The sequence below is a fragment of the Panthera leo genome, chromosome D1 (genome assembly GCF_018350215.1).
Source record: "Panthera leo isolate Ple1 chromosome D1, P.leo_Ple1_pat1.1, whole genome shotgun sequence".
Classification (NCBI taxonomy): Eukaryota; Metazoa; Chordata; class Mammalia; order Carnivora; family Felidae; genus Panthera; species Panthera leo.
The window spans coordinates 114,610,086-114,626,412 of record NC_056688.1 but is presented as its reverse complement, the minus strand read 5'-3'; the positions used below and the strand labels follow the sequence as shown (position 1 = coordinate 114,626,412).

Below are 16,327 nucleotides of genomic sequence, written 5' to 3'. Positions count from 1 at the left end.
GCTCCTGGTGGTGCCGGGACAGCCGTCTGCAGGGAGAGTCCCCGCACGTTGAGGCCGGGTGCTGTGTGGGGGCCCTGCAGGGAAGGAGTCTCGCCTGGGTCTGGGGTGCTTCGGGGGCCAGTGTGGTGGGGACACAGCCTGGACTGCTTCCAGAGAAGGGGAAGAGTGGGCTCTCTCAGTTGTTGTTCTGCGCTGGAGTCTAAATAATGTCTCCCTCCCCAGTCCACACAGAGTGATTTTTTTTTCTTTAAAAAAAAATTTTTTTGGGGGCGCCTGGGTGGCTCAGTCGGTTGAGCACCGACTTCGGCTCAGGTCACGATCTCGCGGTCCGTGAGTTCGAGCCCCGCATCGGGCCCCTGTGCTGACAGCTCAGAGCCCGGAGCCTGTTTCAGATTCTGTGTCTCCCTCTCTCTGACCCTCCCCCATTCATGCTCTGTCTCTCTCTGTCTCAAAAATAAATAAACGTTAAAAAAAAAAAAAAATTTTTTTTTTAACGTTTATTCGTTTTTGAGAGACAGAAACAGCGCACGAGTGGGGGAGGGGCAGAGAGAGGGAGACACAGAATCCGAAGCAGGCTCCAGGCTCTGAGCTGTCAGCACAGAGCCCCACATGGGGCTCGAACTCATGGACCGCGAGATCATGCCCTGAGCCGAAGTTGGACGTTTGACTGACTGAGCCACTCAGCCTCCCCTTTTCTCTTTTTAAAGATTTTATTTTACACCCAGTGTCAGGTTTGAACTCACAACCCCAGGATCAAGAGTCGCACGCCCCACTGGCTGAGGCAGCCAGGTGCCCCCACACAGAGTGATTCAAATCAGGGGCAGCAGTGAGTGCAGCTGCCCACAGGACCAGACAGGTGGCCAGACCCAGAGAAGGGCAGGAGGGCCAGTCGGGATGGGGCCTCCGCTGCCGCAGGGGTCTGGGCCACGTGTCCAGGCTTGCAAAGAGAAGCTCCAAAAAGAAAATGGGGTATGTGCGCTCTTGATTGTTAGAGATCTGTGAATCTGGCCCATGGACTACAGGTCTTTGCTCTCCATTTAAAGTTTTATTCGGAAAATGACTTTGCAATGAGAAGCCAGGCACTTTGGCTGCAGTCACAGCATGTATCTGTTGTGTCTGTTCCAGGGTGTGGTGACCGCGGCCACCAGCCTCATTACCACCTTGGCCCAGAAGAACCCCGAGGAGTTCAAGACTTCTGTCTCTCTGGCCGTGTCCAGGTTAAGCAGGGTGAGTCTGTCGATGGGAGTGGGTCTCAGGGTGCAGTTTGGTCTCAGCTATTTTAAATAATACGTTGGTTTATTAAATTATTAAATTAAATAATTATTAATATTAAATAATAATTATTAAATTAAATAATTAAATAAAATTATCAAGATAATTTTAATACGTTGGTTTGCTGTTTAGAGTACAAGGTGTTTGGCTCAGTTTGCAAATTCAGGACTGAGGACTCTTCTTGGTTGGGAATTCTTTGGGTTTTCTTTCAACCTTTTTGTCAGTTGAGAAGTGTCCTGTCTGTACAGGAAGGTGCACGGAGCGAAACAGCCCGGCTCACACTCGTGCTGCCTAGGGTGGGGGCGGGGGTGCCGGCTGGGCCCCCTGCTGTGGGGAGCCCTGTCCTCACTCGTGTGGCCTCGCTCCTTGCTTTCCTTTCCTTTGCTGCCTGAGCGGGTGTCCTTACCTCTGTTGTCTAGCTCTGACTGCGCCCTGAATCTTCACACAGATGGATCCCGCGTATGGGGTGCACTCTTTTATGTTGGTCCCGTTATGCTCCGCCTTGTGGAATGGCCGTATTTGTCCTGTGTGCCGTTCGTTCAGTTTTGACGCTGTAGAATTTGTCTGAACACACAGCATACGCGCCCAGCGCTGAGGCGGCTGTGAATCACCTGCTGGGAACCGCTTTGCTGCCTCGGTTGGTGTGTGTGTGTGTGTGTGTGTGTGTGTGTGTGTGTGTGTGTGTGTGAGAGAGAGGGAGGGAGAGAGAGAGAGAGAGAGGGAGAATTGCTAGTGGGTGTGTCCCTGGAAGTGGCGCTGCTGGCTGGTGGGGTGGCCGCGCTTCACCTGAGGGGACGGTGCCAGGGCACTCCGCCAGCGGCGTGCAGTTCCCGCTGCTCTGCATCTTGGCTTTTTAAATGTTCGCCATTCTGGGGCGTGGCGGGGTCTCGTGATTTACGTGTCCGTTTTCTTCAGGGTCAGTGAGGTTGGGCAGCTCTGTGTGTTTATTGCTTTCTTGAACATCTTCTTCTGTGAAGTGCCTGTTAAGAAGTCTTTTGCCCGCTTTTCTACAGAGTTAGCTTTTTTTATTGTTTTGTAGAAGTTTCTCTACATATTTTAGATATGAGCACTTTCTTGGTTAGATTAAGTTGAACCAAACAAAATTGCCCACTTTTAACTATTACTGCTCTCCGAAAATGGCATCTCTGTATGCTTCAGTCTACCCTGTGTTTAAAAATCTTGTCCTACTCTGTGACTTGCCGTTTTACTCTCTTGGTGAGGTCTTCTATGGTCGGAAATTCCTCCTTTTAAAGCACCAATCCTTTCCTTTGTGGTTAGTGCTTTTTCTGCCCTACTTATGAGGTCTTTCCCAGTTCTGGGGTTTCATTTAGGTTGACCACCCACTCTGGGACTGGTGTCTGTATGTATCCAGTCCTAAAAGGCCTTCCTGCCCCCACACCCCCCCAACAGTGCCGCCTTGACCACAAACCACGGGGCTCTGTCTGTGCCTCCTTCCCTTGGTATCATCTCTGTTCATTTTACACAGCGGTGCACTGTCTTTGTTACTGGAACTTGAGGACAAGTCTTGATGTCTAGTGGAGCACGTGTCTTGTTCCCCCAAGAATCCTGTTGGGACTGCCTTTAATCTGTAGGTCAGTTTTGAGAGAATTCAAATCTTTACCGTATTGAGTCTTTGAATCTGTGACCATGGCATACCTCTCCATTTATTTGGGTAGTCTTTAATTTTTCTCAATAACGTTTTATAACTTTGTGAGTGGAGATTCTTTTATCTTTTGTTAGATATCTTTATACAGTTTATTTTTAAAATGCTGTCCTCAAGGATATCTTAAAATGTTATTTGTAAACTACTATGGGTTGGTTTTAAGTAACTGGTGAAGCCATTTGAGATTGGGGTTTCTTTGTTGGCAATTTCTTTTTAAAAAAATTTTTTTTAGTGTTTTATTTATTTTTGAGAGAGAGAGAGGGGAGGGAGGGAGGGAGGGAGGGGTAGAGAGAGAGGGAGGGGCAGAGAGAGAGGGAGACACAGAATCTGAAACAGGCTCTAGGCTCTGAGTTGTCAGCACAGAGCCCCATGCGGGGCTTGAACTCATGAACCGTGAGATCATGACCTGAGCTAGAGTTGGACACTCAACCGACTGAACCACCCAGGCATCCCTGTTGACAATTTCTTTTTTTTTTTTTTTTTTTTTTCAACGTTTTTTATTTATATTTGGGACAGAGAGAAACAGAGTATGAATGGGGGAGGGGCAGAGAGAGAGGGAGACACAGAATCGGAAACAGGCTCCAGGCTCCGAGCCATCAGCCCAGAGCCCGACGCGGGGCTCGAACTCACGGACCGCGAGATCGTGACCCGGCTGAAGTCGGACGCTTAACCGACTGCACCACCCAGGCGCCCCGACAATTTCTTATTATGGATTCAACTTGTTTGATAAATTATGAGTCTTTGTATTTTCTGTCCTTTCATTCACTTTGGTTATGTTGCACTTTCCTGACATTTGCTAATGTGTCTAAATATTCAGATGTATCGACAGAAAGTTATCCTGCGCACGGGGGGTCCGTAGTGCTGCCTCCTTCCTGGTGTTGATGCGGGTATTTGCACCTTCTCCCTTTCCCGATTAGTCGCAGCAATTCTTCTGATTTTGTTGCCCTCTCTATTATGTTTTTTTTTCTCCCCGGCTAGTTTTGCTTCATATTTTTATTTCCTCTACTTTTTGGGTTAATCTGTTACTCTCTGTAGATCTTTGAGGTAAATTACTCATTGTTTTCTTTTTTATATTTGTTTCAAATGTGTACGTTCAGAGTTGTAAGTTTTTGAGTGTGGTGTTAGCAGCACGAGACGGCCTGTGTTGGCCCCCCTGTCCCGAGGAGCACGGTGCTGCTCCCCGTCTTCCTCCAGTGCCTGCCCGTGTGCCCTCTATCTATCGCTCTGCTTGTTCTGCCCATGCCTCAAACAGCATGGAGCTCACCTCCCTGCAGGAGGGGCCACCTCCTGGGTCCAGGCTGCTGTCTTGCAGCTGAGTATAGGAATTAGGTGAACCTTCCTGAATGTGTTTACCTAGGACCTAAAGTGTCACACCTGTGGCTTTGTAAGGCGGCGCTCCTCTGACTTCCCTGGCAGACACAGGAGGTGGGGAGGCACTGGGCTGTGTGTTAGTGGAAGTGAAATGTCTTAGGGGCGGTCGTGTATTCGGAAGGTGGAGGGGGTGTCTGCCCTGCCAAGGACTGTGATAGACAAGGAGATGGAGCCACGAATGGAGGAAGCTTGCTGTCTGGCCTCCGGTGAGCTCGTGGCAGGGGTCTGCGCTGGAGGGCTTCTCCCTTCTGAGGGGACTGAAGTTCTCCTTTTTGTGTTTTGTTCACTTTCTGCTCCACAAAGGAATGATTGGGTTTCTGGTCTGTTGAATTCTGTAGCGGTTCTGGGTCAGTGGTATAGGCTGGTTTGTGCCCACGGAGTGGGCCGGCCGTTGCACAGCAAGAGTGCGTGGGCTGTTCCCCAAAGTGACAGCGGGCAGCTGCTCTCCATGGGAGCCTGGCACGGCTGTGCTCCTTTACCTCTAAAATAGGAGACAACTAAATGTCCCTATTAGCTCATCGAATGGAACTGTTTCTCAGGTAGTGTGTGACCTCAGGACCACGCTGAGGGCCTCTCTAAATGACACCCGTCCGCACCCTGTGTTGTCTTACAGATTGTGACATCTGCATCAACAGACCTTCAGGATTATACCTACTATTTTGTCCCGGCTCCCTGGCTGTCCGTGAAACTTCTGAGGTTGCTACAGTGCTACCCACCCCCAGGTAACAGCTGCCAGCACAGACCTGTCTGAGAGGGGTTTGCTTCAGCATCGTAGGGTTACTCTTGTGTTGTTATCTTTACAAGACCTTTTCTGCTGCTAGTTCTTGTTCTGCGGGTCCTTTATGATGCTGCCACACATCTTGGCTTTCCCAGAGCAGCTGGTAGAGAACTCACAATTTTCTTGGGATTTGGGGTTATCTCTGCTTTTTAGATAATATGGTATCTGTCCTGTGCAGCTTTTTGAAACAATGTTTTTCAGTAAAACTGGAAACGCTTACAAGCTCTGTATTTTAAGTTGTTAATAATCTGTAAAACCTTAATATACACATCGGAGATATTTTTCTGTTCACGTTTTATTGCAAAATGTTACTTTTGACTAATACGGTAAGTATCTAGAAACGGAACTTTTTTTAAAGTTTTTATTTATTTATTTTTGAGACATAGAGAGTGCGCGCATGCCCGCACGCAAGCAGGGGAGGGGCGGAGAGAGGTGGTGACAGATGATATGAAGTGGGCTCTGTGTGCACAGCACAGAGCCCAATGTGGGGCTCTAACTCATGAACTGAGATCATGACCTGAGCCAAGGGCAGATGCTTAACCAACTGAGCCACCAGGCATCCCTAGAAATGGAATTTCTTGATCAAAGGATGTAGATTCTTCCGAGTTGTCCTGTACACCGATTGCTCGTTGTAACCTTTACGTTTTAATCTAATTGGTTTTGTGCAAGATACTTCTTTGTTAGATTCCAGTAATTTCTCTTACTTCCATACTGAAGTATGAACTGCACACCTGCAGTCGAGCCTTCGTGTGGGGGGACTTCCCTTGAGCCGGAGCAGGACTGGCCTCCCCAACAGCCACTCCTTACTTCTGCCTCCCTCCCCGGCCGGCCCTGCCCGGCCTGGCGGCCGTCCCGCTCCTTCATTCTGAGATCTGGGGTGTCTCCACTCACTCGTGGGTGTGTTTCCCTCATGACTCTCCTTTCAGGGCTTGGCCACCTCTCTGCTCAAGCCCCGGGGCAGGGAGTGGGGGGAGCTCCCCAGGGCCCTGATGGCACCCCACCTGCGTCTGCAGGGCTCCGCTCTTCTTGACTGGCTGGGTTTGCTAACCCTGGGTGTGCTGGGGGCTTTGGGGGACATGCTGTACAGGTTGTGTCTGATATTTGATATTTTTATTGCTTTCTTATTCTTTTTTTTTGTCTATTATTTCTTTTTTCTGGTTTCATTAGAATTTTTAACATTTCTTTCTCTTTGTTGGTTTTGATAACAGTGTCTCTATTTCTATTGGAAATAGAAAGTGGAGGAAAAATCTTTTGTCCCCTTTCTTTCCAACTTTTATATTTCTTGTCTGCGTCTCCGAGATTTTCTTTTCTCTCTTCTAATTCAACGAAGGTGTTATGCATCTCATTTGCATTAAAATGTACGTGCAGTGACGCCAGGCAGTTACATCCTCTCGCCGGAAAGAGCCGCGCACTCTGATGGGGAGCATGTGCTGGCCAGCCGTCTCCCCCTGGTTGTGAGGTGGTGCGGCTGGGGGGCAGGTGGCTCTGGGGGGCCCGGCCCGACAGCGCTCTGTCTCGCCCAGAAGACCCTGCAGTGCGAGGCCGCCTGACCGAGTGCCTGGAGACGATTCTGAACAAAGCCCAGGAACCACCAAAGTCAAAAAAAGTGCAGCATTCCAATGCCAAGAACGCCGTGCTCTTCGAGACCATCAGCCTGATCATCCACCACGACAGGTGCGTCAGCAGTGGGCGGTGCTCTCCTTCCCCGGCCTCTTCCCCGAAGCGTCCTGGGTGACGTCGGGTGCTTACCCGCTCCCCGACATGGACAGGTCGCCTCTGCCCTCCTCAGACGGGTGCGTGCTCCCTGCGGGCTCCTCTTCTGGTCTCTCCTCCGCTGCTTCTCTCTGGCCTCAGAACTTGCGCACCATCTGTCGCGGTGTTACCTTTCCCCGAGGGCCTCTCCTGTTTGTCCCGAGCACCCTGCTGCTGCCTGGCTTCTCCCGTGACCGCACAGGAAGGGGGGCGGGGGCCTGTCCGTGTGTGTCCCCGTTTGCCTTCCTGCGGCACGAAGCGACAGTCAGCGTTGGTTTGAGGCCTTTGTGGGGATGTGGTGGCCGTGGCCGAGTGTGTCAGCGAGCAGAGAGATTGGGGATGGGGGATGGATGGTTTGCTTCCTTGCGTTTTCTTCTCAGCTCCTGTAGCCTGACTTCCTGCCCGTGGCCTTGAGCCCAGTGCCTTGTTTTAGCATTCCCGTTAGCGTGCCGGGGTGGCTCCCATGCGGGGCTGTGGGAGACGCCGCCAGGGCCCCCACCAGTGCCCGCTGCTGCGCTCCACCCAAGGTGGTGTGGGGGCACGGTAGGCGTGGCCCACCCTCTCCCGGCCACCTTCCGCCTCGACGTTTTTGGACAGACGTAGTTTCTCGTCACAGAAACTCAGTCTGAGAGTCCTACTTCAGCAGGGTTGGGAACTGTTGAAAAGAAAACTTTAGAGGTCAGAGGAAGCCTTTTGGTCTTTATTGAATGCGTTTAAAGAGCCACAACATCACGAAGGTAAAGCGGAGAGTGAGCAGCAGGGTGGCGGAAACTTCTTGGCGGCTGGCGCTTCGGGACCCACCTCTCGTGTCTGCCTCTGTGCACGCGGCTCTCGGGACTCTTCCCACGGCAAGGCCCGTGTTCAGCCGTTCACCACGGCTGGCTGCCTCTGGCTGAGGTGACGTTTCCGGCCGCTCGGCGAGAGCCCGGAGCGTTCCCTCCGCCAGCTCGGCGCCGAGGCTCAGGAGGAGCTTGGTTTGGGACGGCGCCTCCGCCGCCACCGCCTCTTTGAAGTTGTGGAATCCTGCGCGCGAGGGGGCAGCGAGCTGAGCCGCTGCGAAACTGACCTCAGGGTTTGGGTCCGTGGCTTCCGGTGTGGGGGCCCCGAGGTCTCCTCTAGCAGTGCCGTGGCCGCGAATGCCACCCGCCTCGCCGACCTGTGCGTGGCCCTGTCTGTGAGGCTCCTACCGAGGAGCCCCCAGCCGCCCCCCTCTTCTCCTGCCCGTGCAGCGAGCCGAACCTGCTGGTGCGCGCCTGTAACCAGCTGGGCCAGTTCCTGCAGCACCGGGAGACCAACCTCCGCTACCTGGCCCTGGAGAGCATGTGCACGCTGGCCAGCTCCGAGTTCTCCCACGAAGCCGTCAAGACGCACATCGAGACGGTCATCAACGCGCTGAAGGCGAGTGCTCTGTCCTCGGGCTCTCGCTGCCGTGTCCCCGGGGGTCTGTCCTCTGTGAGGCGGGCTGAGAGCACATGGTACCCAGCGCCGAGTGCCGCGCGTACCCGAGTCACGATAGGTGTTTGAATCAACACAAACTGTTCTTTTTGGTAGAAAGATAAAACATCTCGTCCTTGTCTCTGAGCAAAGTCACCATTCGCAAAAGAAAATCCGCTTTTCTCAAGGGATTAAAATTCCAGAGTTGAAGAGCCAGGTTGAGGTTACTTGCGCCTGTTACCTGCCTCTGTGAGCCTCCAGAGCAGGCCGTGTGGGCTCGCTCCGCAGGCTCGGCCGTGACAGCACCCCTGCGTTCTCCTTGCCGCGCTAGGTGCGCTGGAGAACGCGAGGCCAGGGGGGAGGCCACAGAGCCCGTTGTTCTGTCCCTGGCCTGACCCCGTTCCTTTGTGTGCTCGCATTTTTGGTGTGTGTTTTGAACGAGAGGCCACACGAGGGCCTGGCCCTGCTTTTGGTGTTCGTTATCAGTCACTGCCAGTCTCAGAAAGACTTGCCCTTGCTCTGGCCCGTGGTCCTGCAGCGGTGCTTCCCGGGCTGTCCCGTGCCGAGGGGCAGCTGGGGTCTTACTCCGCAGCAGAGGCTGAAGAGCAGGTGTGGGGTGGGGCCCGAGAGCAGCGCTCTGAGAAGCTCCCGGGGGAGGCAGAAGGTGCCAGTCTGGGACCATACGGTAGAGGCCTCTGACTGCCCCCCAGGGACGGGGCTGGATTCTGGGTGGGGAGAGTCAAGGAGCGAGGGGCTCCGTGTGACCTGTCTGTCGCGGGGAGGGGGGTGGTCCCGAGATCCAGACGGGGAGTGGGGGCAGTGCGCAGGTAAGTGTTGGGACGGAGTCGGGTGCCTGAGCCGCGTGGCCTGGTCACCTGGCCCGGGCTCTGCTCGTGCGGCTTTTCACTCTGCCTCGCGCCCCCAGACGGAGCGGGACGTGAGTGTGCGGCAGCGGGCCGTGGACCTCCTCTACGCCATGTGTGACCGCAGCAACGCCCAGCAGATTGTGGCCGAGATGCTGAGCTACTTGGAGACGGCCGACTATTCCATCCGGGAAGAGATTGTGAGTCTGAAGGCCGCCACGCTGCCACCACAGGACTTCCTTTCCTTAGAGTGTGTGATTCTGCCCTGGCGCTTGATCGGGAATCCGCTAGGTCCTGGGTCGAGATCCCTCTGCTTAAGCTTCCAGGCCGCGTTCTCAGGGGAGCCTTGCAGGCTTTTGGAAATGACTTGAAACAGCCCTTGCTAACAGGGACCCTCACAGTGAGGTAGTTTTGCGACGCAGGTGAGTAAGAGTGCAGACTTGTGGGCACCGCTCTGTAAGTTTGACCCTTGCCTTACTGCCTATGTGCTCAGCCTGTGCTCCTGCCTCTCTCGGATGCATCGAGCTCAGCCACCATCGGCGAAGCGGGTGTGCACGCCAAACAGATTGCCAAGAGTTCCGCAAATATTTATCGTGAGAAGCGCTGATCATGATACAGGTAGCCTGTGGCCAGCAGAGAGGGGCCCCGAGCGTGTGTGTGATTCACAGAGGGCTCAGCGTGAGCCTGTGTGAAGGGGTCAGCTGCTAAGGTTAGCGGTCCCGCAGCCTCTCATCCTATGAAAAGTGTGTCTTATTTGTCTTTCTGGGGAGCAAAGTGCCGTTGAGGCCTCCTTGGGAACTCTGGGGGCAAGTGCCCAGCGTCAGAGCTCCCCACAGCTGACTCTCAGCATTGCTCCTGGGCTGCTGTTGGGCTTGGAAATGAGAGGCTGGGAGCTTCTGAGCCCATGTGGCTCCGCATATAGCTGGACACTCAGGCTTCTAGGGGATCATTTACTAATGGCTCTGGCCCCTGTGGCCAGGCTGGGGCAGGTACTGGCTCTTTAGTGCTGAGTGGCGTGGCCTAATTACCACGTGGGCATGCTTTGATGAAGAGCGGGGCTGCCCTGGAGAAGAAAGAAGGTCAAGGAAGGCTTCTCAGAGGAAGCAGCCCTGGAGCTGAACCGCTGAGCAGCCAGGAGAGAGGACACAGGCACTTCGGGGGGACAGGAGGGACAGGGGTGACCAGCCAGGAGAGAGGACGCAGGCACTTCAGGGGGACAGGAGGGACGGGGTGCAAGATCTAAGAATAGACGTGCAGGGAGAGGGGAGTCCGTTGTGGGGTAGGGGTGGGGTCACGTTTAGAGTGTGGCCAGGCAGCAGGGCCTGGGCTCCCGTTTGTGCGGGTGCAGCAGGTTCTGGGGACTGTACTCACTGGGGCACTGTTACCATCGTGGTTCTGTGTGTCCTGAGCTGAGACAAGAGGGGCCATGGTCTTCTGTGTGATTAGGTGGGTTTTTTTTTTTTTTTTTTTTTTTGTAAGTCTTGTTTATTTTTGAGAGAGCTAGAGAAAGAGAGTGAGAGAGAGAGGGAGCACGCAAGCTCGAGCAAGCAAGGGAAGGGGCAGAGAGAGGGGGGAAGAATCTCAAGCAGGCTCTGGGCTGTCAGTGCAGAACCAGACGCAAACTGTGAGATCATGACCTGAGCTGAAGTTAAGAGTCGGACGCTTAACCGACTGAGCCACCCAGGTACCCCTGGGTAGGTTTTTAAGGTTTTGAATGTTAACCGGTTCCGTGTTGGCTCTTACTCCCTTTTACACGGTGAATGGCATTGCTCAGTTAGCTTCAGTCATACGAGGGGTAAGACAGATCTTCTGAGTTTGCGGTAAATGCTCTGTCTGGCCGTCTGTCCAGCCTGGTGTGTCGTATCATGCGTCCTGTGGTTGTGTTAGCTGCTGGGCGTCCGTACCTGGACGTGCTGCTTGCCCTGCCCATGGCGGGGCCTTTCTGTCCACGAGGAGTGCAGGTCATAGGCAAGGTGGTGGAGCGCCTGTAGCGTGGGTGAGGATTGGCAGAGGCAGGGCTCTGGACCCCGGGGGGGCCCTCGGGAGTCGCTGTCATGGAGTGCTGGGGGGTTCTGCAGGAGGTGGCAGTGAGCTCGTCCTGAGAGGATGACGGTACTTGGGGGTGGGCAGCTGGGTGGCAAGGAGGCGGCTCCGTCCGGTGGGAGCAGGGCATGTATGGCAGAGGCAGTGAGGCTGCTGTCCCGTGTCACGGTGAGAGGCCCCGAGTGCTCAGCTTCGGGTGAGCTCTGGGCTCGAAGGATTGAAGCCGACGGAGGGCAGTGATGCGGCCTGAATTTTGGAATGATGCTCTAGGATCACTGTGGAGGGTCGCCGCGGAGGCCAGAGAATGGGCAGAGCAGGTGGGTGGTGGTCCAGGCCCCAGCAGGAGATCTGGGGGCGCATTCAGGAGGGCGACGCAGCAGGGAGGTAAAGACAGGCAGCTGCGTGAGGGACACGGTCTAGCGTTGGCGGCTGGTGCTGTTTGGGGGGCTTGGTGCCCTAAGAAGGTGGCGTGGGTGGGGACGAGGGTCTGCTTTGGGTCAGCCCAGTGCCATTGCCCCTGGGCAGTGCGTATGGCCCGCAGAGTCCTCTGGAGGGCGTGGGGGTAAATGAGTGGGTGGGGTCCCCCGTGCAGAGTTGAGGGAGGCTGGCCAGAGCAGGAGAACCCAGAGAGCCCTGCCGCCCTGAAGGCGGGCTTGCTGGGAAGGGCTGCCCAGGCTCTGGTCCGTGGCGGCGGTGCAGGGTCGCCATGACCTGGCTGGACCGTGTCTCTCCCGGTCTATTCCTGGAGGGCAGTTTGGCTTTCCCCAGTGAAATCTGCAAATCTCAACTTTCTGGGCTCCCTTGAGAATGTGGTGGAAGCTTCTTGCACACCCGAGCTTTGGCACACGCGTTCAGGTCCTTCCGAGGCCCTCGAGTTGACGCGGCGCTGGCGGCTGCGGGGCCCAGAGCGGCTGCCCTGAGCGTCCGCACCCTGCAGGTGCTGAAAGTTGCCATCTTGGCGGAGAAGTACGCTGTGGACTACACGTGGTACGTGGACACCATCCTGAACCTGATCCGGATCGCCGGCGACTACGTGAGCGAAGAGGTGTGGTACCGCGTCATTCAGATTGTCATCAACCGCGACGACGTGCAGGGCTACGCTGCCAAGACGGTGTTCGAGGTACGGCCCAGACGCGCCCTCGGGATAGGGCGTGGGGTTCTGGCGGGCGTCGCCGGCCTCCCTGTGTCTCCTGCCCACCGTTCTGGGAGGTCCCGGCTCCTATGCTGTGGACACCACCTCTGCTTGAGCCTTATCTCCAGCACGTGCAGGGTCTCCATTGGTGAGGGGCGTGTGCCCCCTGGAGGATGCTGGTGTGCACCTGCCCCCGCCTGGGGCCCGAGTAGAGCGTGGCTGTTGTTCCGGGGCTGGCATTGGCCGCATTTCTGCCTTTGGCGCTTCCCTGCTACTGACCTACCTGCTGAAGTGGCGGGAAGGCAGGGAAGGGGCAGATACTAAAGCCGGAGGGTCTCGGGGCAGCTCTGGCGGAAGCTCGCACTAACGTGAAAAACAGGCCGTGCGGGAGGGCGGCCTGAACCCCGTGTGGGCCCGGTGCCCCACCACCTCCCAGCGACTTTACCCTGCCGTCAGACGCCTCCCAGCTCTTCTACCTGTGCCGCGAGCCCCTGTGCATCAGGCTCACAGTGCTCACGGTTTCACAGGCTCTTCAGGCCCCGGCGTGCCACGAGAACCTGGTCAAAGTGGGAGGCTACATCCTGGGAGAGTTTGGAAACTTGATAGCTGGGGACCCCAGGTCCAGGTGAGAGACCCCGTGGGAGCCGGGTGAGCACCGCGCCGTGATGCCGGCTCCGTGCTTCCTGGTTCTCACCTGGCGGCCGAGGGGAGGTTGACAGGTGTCCTCACCTGCTTGTTGGGACAGCAGGGCAAGAGCACTTCCGCTCCGGATTCGTGTGTTTTTATTCTCGTTCAAGCCGTACAAAAGTCAGGACTCTTGTTGACAATAGATGCGTGGTCACGTGGCTCCCATTGCCACAGGGAAGCGTGCTCTTGTGTGGGACAGGAGGCGCACGCCTGCCTGCGCGGGAGCGGTTCTGGTCTAGCGCAGGGGCCGTTCCCCAGAGCCACTCCTCGCTCGCGCCCGTGGGTGAGGTGCGTGGGCGCAGGGGCAGGGGGACACGGACGACGCGCTCCCGTCCCGTCTGTGCCCCACAGCCCCCTGATCCAGTTCCACCTGCTGCACTCCAAGTTCCACCTGTGCAGCGTCCCCACCAGGGCGCTGCTCTTGTCCACCTACATCAAGTTCGTGAACCTGTTCCCGGAGGTGAAGACCACCATTCAGGACGTGCTGCGCAGTGACAGCCAGCTGAAGAACGCCGACGTCGAGCTGCAGCAGCGGGCCGTGGAGTACCTGCGGCTCAGCACGGTGGCCAGCACCGACATCCTGGTAGGCCCCGGTGGCTCGGAGAACCCCTGCCGCACCGTCCCTCGCCCTGGGGCCGGGAGCTGCGGGGCTTTCCGCCGCCGTGACTCCGGGCTTCTTCCTCCAGGCGACCGTCCTGGAGGAGATGCCGCCGTTTCCGGAGCGCCAGTCCTCCATTCTGGCCAAGCTCAAGAAGAAGAAGGGCCCGGACACAGCCACGGGTCTGGAGGAGGCCAAGCGGGAGAGGAGCGCCGCTGTCAACGGGGGCCCCGAGCCTGCCCCGGCCAGCGCCGCGGTGGGTCCCTTTCTGGTGGCGACGCCCGCATGAGCTCCTGGGTCGCCGGCTCCCCGAGATTCGGCACCAGCAGAGCATTTGCCCCCTGGGGAGAATGTGTTGTTAGGTGTGAGGTGTGTGCCGAGAACGCAGTGGTGGGACCCGGCCAAGCCCTCGCCTCTCCTTCACCTCTGACCTCAGAAGGTGCTCCCCCCCCCCCCCGGTGCCTGGGCCTCATCTTCCAGACTGGCCTTCAGACTGCCGTCTCGGGCCTACAGTCCCCTCCCATCTCCTCTCTGTCCTGAGTGGTTCAGACGATGTGAGCGCTCGCTTCTTCTGTGGGACTGCCTCGCGTAGGGGCCGTCCGGCTGCTCTTTGTTGGTGTAGAGCGGACCCACCTCACACCTTATCCTGTTCTTAGAGGTTTTCAGCAGTGACTTGGGTTGGGGCCGGTTTCCCTTTTCTGTGTGACGTGGTGAGGGCATTCACGTATAAACGAAGACCTGTCTTTTGATGTGCGTCTGTCTGGGGGAGGTGTCGTTTTGAGAGTTGTATTTGTTTCTTTTCTCTCCCTGGCTCGAGCGACAGCTTCGTGGGAACGCACACGCCGGCCCTGCCCCGTGACCGCCAGCTGGGCGCCATGACCAGCTCCCCAGGACTGTGGGCTTTCTGCTTGTCCGTTCTGGGAGGAGGCCTGGAGAGCTTTGTGTCGTCTCTGGGATCTTGGCCCAGGGGTGTGAATAATGCCTCTTAATGGTATCAGGTGGCCTTTGTGAAGAGGAGTGTCAGAGGTGACATGCGCCTGTGTGCAGACAGACCGAGGCCTTGGGGGCTGGCTTGTCAAGGGCGTGATTATGCCTGAGCCGTTGTGCTCCTTGATGGGGTCTGTGGCCTCTCCCCTGGTCTACTTGTGTGTCCCTTTGACCGTGTGTCTGGCCCTCAAGCCGAGGATCCTGGGCCTGCCGTGAGCCCTGTATTCAGGCCTCACCGGGCCTCCTGGGGGAGGGAGGAGGCAGCCAAGGGGCAGTGGGTCTCTGCACGCCTGCCTTGGGGCAGAGCTCGATGTGGGACCTGGGCAGGGCGTGGCTGTCCAGGTGGGTCTTCCCAGCAGAACAGCCTTGCTTTTGTCTGTTGTAACTTTCAGGGCACATATTTGACTTCACTGGACAAAAGATTTGCCTATTGTCAGAAGCGTGTGAACCGTTATTCGGGAACCAGTGGTAAAGATCTTTCAATAGATGGCAGAGGCGACACAGTCCCCATAACTCCCACGTAGGCTGTAGTTTGTCAGCTATGCCAGATACCTTCCTTGCATAATTCAGAGCCAGGTTCAAAGCCACCTGAGTTCTGCCCCTGATCCTCCTCAGGTGGGCAGACTCCTATGGCAACAGTGTCAGTAAAAAACAGTGTCCTGTGAGTAGCTGTGCTCCCAGGAATGCCGCTGCAGGTGCAGTGAGGGGCAGGAACCACCTTGACAGGCCACGTCCAGATGCCGCTGGCTCCTGATACCTCCTCTGACAGCTCCTCTGGGGTCCCCGTCCCCCAGGCTCCTCCTCTCCCAGACTCTCCGCTTCCTGAGGGGAGCCTCGGCAGGGCTGGGAAGGAGGGGCCGTCACGCAGAGCACACGTTTTGTAATGCCTCGTTTATCTTGGAATAGAATTCGTATGTGATATGACATACCTAGGATGTAATTTTTTAGAAATCCTTTAACTTAACCTGAAAGAGAAACGGGCAGTTATTTATACTAACGTTGATTTTCATGTGTAACTGCTCAGCACGGCCACACTGGAAGCAGGTGGCCGTCAGAGGCCTGGCCCGAGGTGTGCCTGGCCAGTGCCCAGAGTGGGCGTGCCCACACGCCGGGGGTAGGGGTGGGGGGCAGGAGGAGAGTACTTGGCCTCCCTCAGCTGTCCCTTCAGGGTAGTTGTGTTCTGGAAAGATGGACGTGGGTTAAGCCCGACCAGAGTGTGAGCGCAGTAACGTAAAATGAAGCCGGGTGCAGTCTCGGATAAACTGATTTTGACCTTCACGAATGCTCAGTGGGACATTCAGAGGTCACTCAAGACGAGTCCTCAAGGCAGAGCGGCTCATCCCTGGTTCTTGCGGCGACACGGCCCCTGGTCGTAAGCAGAGCCCCACGTGTTTATAGGGGTGCGGGGTCAAAGTGTGAGTGTCAGCTTGGGTGAGTGGTTTGTGTTGTGCGTGGCCCTCGGTGGCTTTTTCTTTTGCCTCGGATCAAAAAGTAATCATTTAAAGAAAAAATGGTCTGTAGGCTTTTCGTCTATTTGTCCTCTATAACTCCATAAGGCCTAACACGTGGCTAAACCAAGAACGCACCCAAAGTAGCTTGCCCACTTCTTTGTCTCTTCAAACTCAGTCTCACTCTGGAACGTCGACAGTAACGTGCGTGGTCTCGTTTCTTTTTGATCTCTTTTATGGCAAAAGTGTTTTCAGAACTTTTTTTCCCCCATTCAGATGATCGTCACAAAAAAAGTTTG

At 55.9% G+C, this 16,327-nt stretch overlaps 1 protein-coding gene across 2 annotated transcripts in view; it reads left to right on the top strand.

The window, feature by feature from the left end:
* Positions 1–16,327, top strand: part of AP2A2 (adaptor related protein complex 2 subunit alpha 2) — an 85,384-nt gene that overhangs the window by 60,780 nt on the left and 8,277 nt on the right. The window contains exons 6-14 of one of the 2 annotated variants that reach the window (XM_042904158.1): positions 1,126–1,227; positions 4,920–5,028; positions 6,611–6,758; positions 8,066–8,234; positions 9,196–9,333; positions 12,114–12,296; positions 12,836–12,933; positions 13,347–13,578; positions 13,682–13,849. In XM_042904158.1, coding sequence (XP_042760092.1) covers positions 1,126–1,227; positions 4,920–5,028; positions 6,611–6,758; positions 8,066–8,234; positions 9,196–9,333; positions 12,114–12,296; positions 12,836–12,933; positions 13,347–13,578; positions 13,682–13,849 — 1,347 coding nt within the window. Of the gene's footprint in view, positions 1–1,125; positions 1,228–4,919; positions 5,029–6,607; positions 6,759–8,065; positions 8,235–9,195; positions 9,334–12,113; positions 12,297–12,835; positions 12,934–13,346; positions 13,579–13,681; positions 13,850–16,327 lie in introns of both variants that reach the window. The other variant, XM_042904157.1, reaches the window with a different exon arrangement.